The 7992-nt window shown below is 64.1% G+C and overlaps 1 protein-coding gene across 1 annotated transcript; it reads right to left on the bottom strand.

Moving 5' to 3' along the window:
• Positions 1–2082: 2082 nt before the first annotated feature.
• Positions 2083–6306, bottom strand: GAL (galanin and GMAP prepropeptide). Its single transcript, XM_087822449.1, has 6 exons — positions 6284–6306; positions 5938–6006; positions 5180–5234; positions 3248–3334; positions 2901–2978; positions 2083–2320 (listed from the first exon to the last, which is right to left on the bottom strand). Exons 2-6 carry the CDS (start codon positions 6004–6006, stop codon positions 2208–2210), a joined length of 402 nt encoding a protein of 133 aa, XP_087678575.1. The 5' UTR covers positions 6284–6306; the 3' UTR covers positions 2083–2207.
• Between the last annotated feature and the right edge of the window lie 1686 nt (positions 6307–7992).

Here is a 7992-nt window from a genome sequence, read left to right as displayed (position 1 = left end):
CCGGGATGCAGGACAGCCGGTGGCAAAGGCCCAGTTTTCATCTCAGCATCTGAGCTGTGGGCCTGAAAGTTATCTAGTTTCTTAAGTGTTTCTGTTTGAGTTGTGGGAGAGCTTTTATCCCATTAACTTCTCCATAGTTACTGTGATGATGTTACTGTTGCTGGTAAAGTGTGGTTAAAATAACTAGTTTGCAGAAACCAGGTAAGATTGGCTATTAAGTTGACTCTCTTGGTTCTATTGTAAAAGTAAAAAAGAAAAATCTCAGCTGTGTCACGGTTGTAATTAACTCCGTAATGAAGTCACGGCTCGGCCTGTCCGGGGCGCAGGTGCAGGCCCCTCGTGCCCGGGGGCTCGGCCCAGGCCCAGCAGAGGGAGCTGCACCCGGAGCAGCTTGGTCCTGGGCCTTCATTCTTCCCCGTGTCGACCCCCTTCCTCCCGTCGGGACCCAGGCTCCGAGGCGAAAGCCAGAGGTAGAGACAGTACTGGGGGGGCGGGAACAGAGGTGGGGACAGGCAGGGGCCCCGCCGCCCCCTCAGGGCTGGGAGGGCACCGGGATGGGGCTCTGGGCCTCCTTTCGGGGGCCACCTTCCTCCCCACAGCGCTGCTGACGGCAGCAGCCGCGGCCACACAGGCAGCTTTAAATTCCCAGTTGACACGTTTTATTTTTTTAAATCGTAACCCAAGGGTATTTTTTCCATTGCTTTTCAGAGAGAGTGGAAGGGGGAGAGAGGGAGAGACATCGATGTGAGACACGCACTGGTCGCCTCCCGCACGCGCCCCACCCCGGGCCGGACGGAGCCTGCAGCCCGGGTGCGTGCCCTTGACTGGGATCGAACCCGGGACCCTTCAGTCCGCGGGCTGACGCGCTAACCACTGAGCAGCTAGCTGGGGCCCAGTCGCCACATTTTGAAAAGTGAAAAGGAACAGGTGAAACTTGATTTAACGATCTTTCACTTACCCAATATACGCCAAACACTATCATTCCAACCTGTGACCAAGTGAAAAGGACGGCGCTGTGACACGCGCACCCCGACCGTCACACCCGCGTGTCCACACTCAGCCGGCCCTGCGCAGGCGGAGCGGGAGGGAGCGGGCCCGGGCGCTGGCCTGACCTCGAGCCCGGGGGAGCCCGCCTGCACCAGCCTGGTCCTCGGGCTGGGCACCTCTGGCTGCAGCGAGTGCGCTGAGCTAGAGCCTGAGCCCAGGGCCGGGGGCTGGGGGATTGAGCAGGTGGCTCAGCTCTTGTAAGAGTCGGCGCGGGTGTGTGAAGTCCTGTGATGTGGCCCAGAGGCCCCGCGTGGTCACTGAGCAAACCGGCTCCATCGCCCTGGTTCCTGCGGGCCTTCAGGTGTGACTCCTCAGGGGACACACGGCGCCGCTGGTTCACGGAGCCGTCCCATCTGCTGGCTTCCCGCATCGTCAAGGCATCTCCTCCCCTGCCACCAGGTTAAGGTTTCCGGGACCATCGCCTTCCTACCTGGACCACACGAATTTTAATACTGGCCCTGTGGGTCCCCGGGTCACTCCCGGCCTCCCCCTGCCGGCTCTGTTCCGCTTATCACTTGTCACACTCAGGACACCAGACTCCTCACGGGTCACGTTTCCTGTTGCTCCTGACATTCTGGGTCCGTCCCCTGAAGTGTCAGCCCCACAAGGGCAGTGTCGGGCTGTGTTTCTCTCAGTCACAGACACCTTCCTGAGTGTGTGACTCTGCTTAACCTGAAGGGAACCGTTCCCGACGGGCAGGGGCCGGAGGCGGCTCTCAGATGCTCTTGACGATGGGATTCGGGTTTAAAACTTTTATCTAATTACGTGGTTACAACCGAGCTTTATGTTTCCTTTTTTAACCCTCACCCGACATGTTTTTTATTGATTTCTTAGAGACAGGAAGAGAGAGAGAGAGACATCAGCCGGTTGCCTCCCTCTGCACCCCGACCTGGAATCGAGCCGCAGCCTTTCGGGGCGTGGTGGGAAGACGCTCCAACCACCCGAGCCAGGGAGCCAGGGCTCAGCCTGGCCTTTAAAGCACACTGGCGGTGGTGACGGGACAGGCGCGAGGAAGACAGACCACGAAAGCACTTGCTGGTTTTTATTTTGCCACTCGGAGTCTTCACAAGGGGAAAACCTTAAATTACAACAACCTGGCATCAAAGCGGAGGGGACGGGCTGGTCGCTGGGCGCGAGTTGGCACAAGCCGGCCCATCCCCTTACAGCCGCACTTCCCGGGACGCGGCGACACTGCCCGGCTCCCTCGGGACTGACGGCTCCGCGTCTTCCGAGGAAACAGCCGCGGGAAGCATGGGCTCCAGGGCCCCAGGCTCTGCAAGGGATGACACTCGGTGACGAGCCCCCACCGTCCCCACGGAGGGTCACGGCCCCAGCACAGGCCGCGGCTGCTGGGGCCCAAACAAAGCGGGACCCAGCGTGTCCTAGCCCCCCCCACGTGCCCTCGAAACCCTCGGGCTCCCACACGCGTGAGGAAGCCCGCCTCCTGCCTGAGGAATAAAACGCTCTCTCCTAATGAAGTAAGTTCCAGCTACAAAATCCAAAGTCTGAAGTTAAAAACACGGGAAGAGTCGATGGGCTCCTGCTGGGAAGTCACCGGCAGAGACCCCGCCGAAGGCTCCACTGGGCTCACACAGGGACAGTGGTCGCTGCCACGTCAACAGTTCCCGAGTGACCTGAACCCTGAGGCCCCCTCTTCCTGGGAACAGTGTGCCCAGCAGCAATCCCAGCCCCGGGAGCGGGTTCCAGTCGCGGGTTCCTAATCCCAGTCAACAGTGGTGACGTTAGGCGTGCGGGGATGGTGACAGCAGACGCCTAGGGAATCCCTCCCTGAGGCATTTTGGGTGCCCAGGGCTCCCGGAGGTGGACATGCAAACCGGTCACACTTCACGTACCTCGGAGATGCAGTAAGGTCAGGAGGTCGATCATCTTGCTCACACGGTCATCCCCAGGCAGTGGCCGGTCAAAGCCACCTGGGAACCAGAAGGGACAGCGCTCACGACCTCCACAGGCGCCCCGGGCGCCCCGAGGTCAGTGCGCCCCGGCATCTTCGTGACCCTGGGCCCCTCCCGGAGACCACGCATCCAGAAGGCCCCTGCCGACCCTAGCACCGCACTCGGGTTCTGCTGCTTCTGTTTCCAGCAGTGGCCAGATGGGGCCGGGTCGGGCCAGGCCACTGCCCTGCACGCCCCAGAGGTGACGGACGCAGAATGACCCGGAGCCCCGGACTAAGTCCCCTCACCTGCCCTGTCCGTGTCTTCAGGCTGCAGGTCCCGCTTGCCGGCCAGGCTGTGCCTGTCGTGGAATGACCTGTGGTTGTCAACGGCATCTGTTTGGGATGGGACAGGATAAAACCTGAGTGCGTTACTGTCCTCGTGCCCCCCCCACCCCCAAAAAAGGCCCTACAGCTGCCTGTCATCAAAGCGCTCAAGGAGCCGACGGTAAAACTACAGCCGAGTGTGGAAGCCACAGCCCAGGGAGGGACACGGCCCGGGGGACCCGACGTAACAGCTTGTACCGGGGCCGGGGGCCCAGGGCCCAGTTCGTCACAGCTACTGGGACTCTCCAGGGCCAGGGCCCAGGGGAACACAGGCCTGGTGCAGCAGTGAGCGCAAGGAGGCTCCCAGGGGTGCTGCAGACCACCAGGGCTGGGGCCCTATGTCCCTGAACACAAGGGGGGCCACCGAAGAATTTTAAGTTCTGACGTAATCAGCTTTTCTTTCAAAGACCACTCTGGCAGCTGTGGAGGAGATGGCTTTGAGCCAGGGAGAGGGACAGACACGCTCGCCGGGGGTTGGGTAAGCTGCGTGACTGTGTGTGTGTGGTGGGCGGTGTGGATCTTGAGAGATCCCTTAAGAAACTACTGGAAGAGCCCGGCCGGGCGTGGCTCAGCGGTTGAGCGTCAACCTAGGATCCAGGCGATCAGGGTTCGATTCCCGGTCAGGGCACATGCCTGGGTTGCAGGCTCGATCAATGACTCATCACTGATGTTTCTCTCTCTCTCTCTCCCTCTCCTTTCCTCTCTCTGAAATCAATAAAGATATATTTAAAAAAAAGAAAAAGAAAGAAACTACTGGAAGAAAAACAAGGGATCTAACCAAGTGGCCTGGAGTGAGGAAGGGACGGGTTTGGGTAACTGGGGAGATACTGGAGGGGGGGGGGGGGAGGAAGGGAGCGGGGCTCAGGGTGTCTGGCTCCATCACCTGGCGGGTTGTGTCATCTCCAGGACCAGACAAAAGAAAGTTAAGTCATTTTCCCAGACAGAGCTCCTGGCACTAGATTCAGGGGAAGGGGAAGGGAGCTGATCCTTCCGACATGCGGTCGGGCGTCTGCTGCCAACGCGTCCCTCTGGGCGCTGTTTCTACGCGGATGTAGAAATCAAGGGCAAGCACTAAGTTGAAAAGACTTCTAACAACCACCTAGGTGACAGCTCCCAGGACAGCGGGAAAGAGTGTGTCCTAGCTCAGGATGCAAGGTCTCCTAGGTTGTCAGCATTCCAGTGACACAAACACATTTGTTGAAAGGCTCCTCCTGTCTTTGGGGCCAGTAGCACCCAGAGATGATGTGCTTTCTGAGGGAGAGAACTTGGGGTTCAGGAAAACATGTACCCCTTGAACCACTGAAAAGACCACGTGGGACCTGAGGCCAAATGCACCCCGTCGATCCCGCCTGTGGCCCATCTGGTGTTTGCCGTCTGTGCCGGGCTCTCAGGGACCCTCCAGGTGGATAAATAACCATCCAAGTAGGAGAAAGTGTGTATTTAAACTCTGGGATTAAGAACTAAGATGGCCCCGGAGGCCGTTTAAACTGGGTGGAGGTGGCAGCCCTGATGCATGGGGCAAAAAGGGGAAATCCAGTGGAGAAGGCAGGAGACAGGGTGCCAGGGTGCAGGAGGGGCCGGGGTTCCAGACCCAGCCAGGTGCCTGGGGGGGGGCTGAGTTCAGGGAGTGGCGCAGGTGCCACCTGGACACATGGCAAATGTTAACCCACATGGAAGCCCATCCTTAAAATCTCAGGAAACCCCCACTTCCCTTTATCTGACCGACAGTGGACCAGCTACGTGTCAGGATGACGACCGGCCGCGCACGTCTCAGACAGAGCAGGGCCCACGCAGATGGCCGCAGTCGGCCCAGCAGGTCAGGGTCTCGAGAGACCCTGGACGCGTGTCACTTACGTGGACCAAGAAGGTAGCCAGCGCTGTTCAGGGTCCAGCCCCTCTTTTCCTTCACCTTAAACGGGAGAAAGGGGGTCAGATGGGCAGGACCTGCCTGGCACAGGCTGCGTGGCTCAGAGAAGCCCAGGGGCAGCTTCCGGGTGCCGCCCAGCCGGGCACCCGCGGGCCACCGGCGCCCCGGGCTACTGGCCCAGGAAGCTGAGCGCCAACCTGCAGCGGGAGGGAAGGCACCCGCCCCCCAGGCTTCCCAGGCACAGGGGGGGCGTTAGGGCAGCGCGCGGGCGCTCGGGGGCGCCAGGAGCTCCAGGTTTGCCCGAAGACGCCCTGTTCCCAGGACAGCAGGCTGCGGGCTCCACCCGAGCGCAGACCAGACCCGCCCGCACCGCCGCTGCCGAGGGGTGCCGAGGGGTGCCGAGGGGTGCCGAGGGGTGCCGAGGGGTGCCGAGGGGTGCCGAGGGGTGCCGAGGGCGCAGGACCGGCCCGGCGCGGGCTCCGCGGCGCGACCGCCCCTCCGCCGGTGGCGCTAAAGCCCGCGGCGCCCGCGTCTACTGGGCTGTCCACGCGGGGAGCGGGCCAGGCGGGGGGGGGGGGGGAGCGTCTCGGAGGGGGGGGGGGGACCCGGACCCGCCCGCCCGCCCGCCCAGCGCCCCGCCCCCGGCACGAAGCGCCCGCACCCCCCAGTCTGGTTCCAGTGCGATCGCCCCTCGCCCGGAGGAGATGCGGCTCGCGGGGGGGGGGGGTCCCCACGCTGCACTTACCGGGGACCCGAGCCCCAGGGTGGCGGCGAGGAGCAGGGAGGCGAGCAGCAGGGCGCCGCCTCTGGGCATCTGCAAGGGAAGGGCCGCGGGCGTCGGGGGAGCTCGGACCGGCCGCGGGGGGCGGAGGGACCGGGGACCCAGCCGTTCGCGCCCTCAGTGGCCGGTGCCCGGGCCGGGGACAGGGGACGGGGGACGGGGGACGGGGGCAGGGGATGGGGACGAGGGACAGGGGACAGGGGACCGGGGGACGGGGGACGGGGATGGGGACAGGCCAGGGGCAGGGGCGGCGGCGCCGCGCCCCGGGAGCGCGGGCGGGCACCTCGGTTGGGCCCCGAGGGCGCGGTACCTTGAGCGGGGTCCCGCGTCCGGGCGTGTCCGGCGTGTCCGGCGTGTCCGGCGTGTCCGGCGGGCGGTCAGCGCATGGCGCGGGCTCGGCTCGGGCTGGACGGGCGGCTGGGCTCCCTCGACGTGTCCGCGCCGGGGCCCCTCTTTATGCGCCGCGTCCGGGGCGCGCGGCCGCGTCACGGGGCTCAGTTCCCGCCCCCGAGAGGGGCGGAGGGACCCACGGCGGCTCGTCAGGGGGTCCCCCCAGCTTCGCGGGGCCACGCGGGGTCTGCATGGGGGGAGGGCGGCAGGGACAGCGGAGAGACCCCTCCAAGCTCCGCGGGAGAGACCCCAAAACTGAATGGAGAGCCCCCCAAACCGCCCAGAGAGCCCCGAACACCCCGCGGTCAGTGCCGGAGGCCCCACCCCCATTCCCAGGGCCCTGACCTCAGGGCCAGCGAGCCCCGCCCCCCACACAGCGCCCCGCCCCCCAGGAGGGCCGCTGAGCTCCAGGGCCAGAGACCCTGGGGGGGGGACGAGGGGGGGAACCACCCCTCCATCCGAGCCCCGCCAGCCGCACAGCCCTGGGCACCCTGTCTGCTTACTGGCGCCCAGCTCTCTCACCTCTGGGTGCCCAGTGGCCTTCAGCAGCCCAAACCCCAGCCCTGTTTTGCTAAAAGGGGTGAGTCAGCCAGGGCTGTTGGGCTGTGGGCCCCGGAAGACCATCCCCCCCCAGAGCTGTGGGCGCCCCTACATCCCACGGGCACTGCTGGCTTGGAACTGGTCCCTGCCAGTGTCCTCCGACTCCCAGGTTCAGGACATAGCAGTTTCCAGCAGGATCAGGTAGTGGCCAAGCCCTTGGGGACCTGGGGGGCCCAGAGCGGAAACCAGCCCATGCTCCCAGAGGTGGCCAAGGGGTGGACAGGCGGGTGGGCAGCAGAAAGGCTGTGGCAGGCGGCGAGGGAATCAGCCAGGAACCCGCCCGTCTCACTTGCTCCAGGAAAACTTCCTGAGCTTAGGCCAGGCCCGGGGGCTCCTTCCTGCTCACAGACCCCGGGGCACGCGGACAGGGCGCCTCCAGGCTTCTGAAGAGGGGCGAGGCCATGAGGCAGGAATCCGCCCGAGCCCCTCCTCCCTGGCACTGAAGTCCTCCGCAGTGGCACAGAGGCGGCCCCGCCTGCAGGTGCCCCCAGCCCGCGCCAGCTGCCGGGAGGCTGCGGCCCTCTCCCCGCCTGCCAGCTGAAGATGGGGTTGGCTGATGTCATCAGGGACCTGGGGTGAGCAGGATCCAGGACGAACAACACTGACCACGATGCTCCTACATCTACCCTGCATCTACCCTGCATTTCTGTTTTGTGAACCTTTTGTGCAGACAGCTCAGGCCACCCCTAGAGGACAGCCATTTGCCTCTGCACAGATGAGAAAGGGCGCAGGGGCTTGAGGACTTGGATCCAGGCCAGCCGGCTGGTTGGCAGGGAGCAGGGTCCTCGCCTGGGTGCCAAGTACTGCCCTGGTTTGCTAGAGTGCCAGGAGGGGCGCTGGCAGGGAGACTTGGCTTGGTTGGGGGGTGTCTCGGGAACAGACCCCTGGCTGCAGTGGGAGTGACAGGGTGGTTCTCCGGGGCACAGTTTGACTTCCAGCCACTTCTATTTCTGGAAGGTGGGAGGACAGCAAGGAGCAGGGGGCCTGACCAGGACGCACAGACTGATGCCCCCGAGGAGGGCAGCGGGA

This window comes from Miniopterus natalensis, chromosome 11, assembly GCF_054644295.1.
Source record: "Miniopterus natalensis isolate mMinNat1 chromosome 11, mMinNat1.hap1, whole genome shotgun sequence".
Lineage (NCBI taxonomy): Eukaryota > Metazoa > Chordata > Mammalia > Chiroptera > Miniopteridae > Miniopterus > Miniopterus natalensis.
The sequence above is the reverse complement of the archived record's forward strand: the minus strand, read 5'-3'. Positions and strand labels throughout refer to the sequence as shown.

Bases quoted from the DNA above. Each gene is read 5' to 3' on its own strand.
- GAL (XM_087822449.1), bottom strand. From the start codon at position 6,006: ATGCCCAGAGGCGGCGCCCTGCTGCTCGCCTCCCTGCTCCTCGCCGCC. The intron at 5,235-5,937 runs GTAAGTGCAGCG...CTCCCGTTTAAG, and splicing joins CCCTGGGGCTCGGGTCCCCG to GTGAAGGAAAAGAGGGGCTG. The intron at 2,321-2,900 runs GTACGTGAAGTG...CATCCCTTGCAG, and splicing joins GACCTTACTGCATCTCCGAG to AGCCTGGGGCCCTGGAGCCC.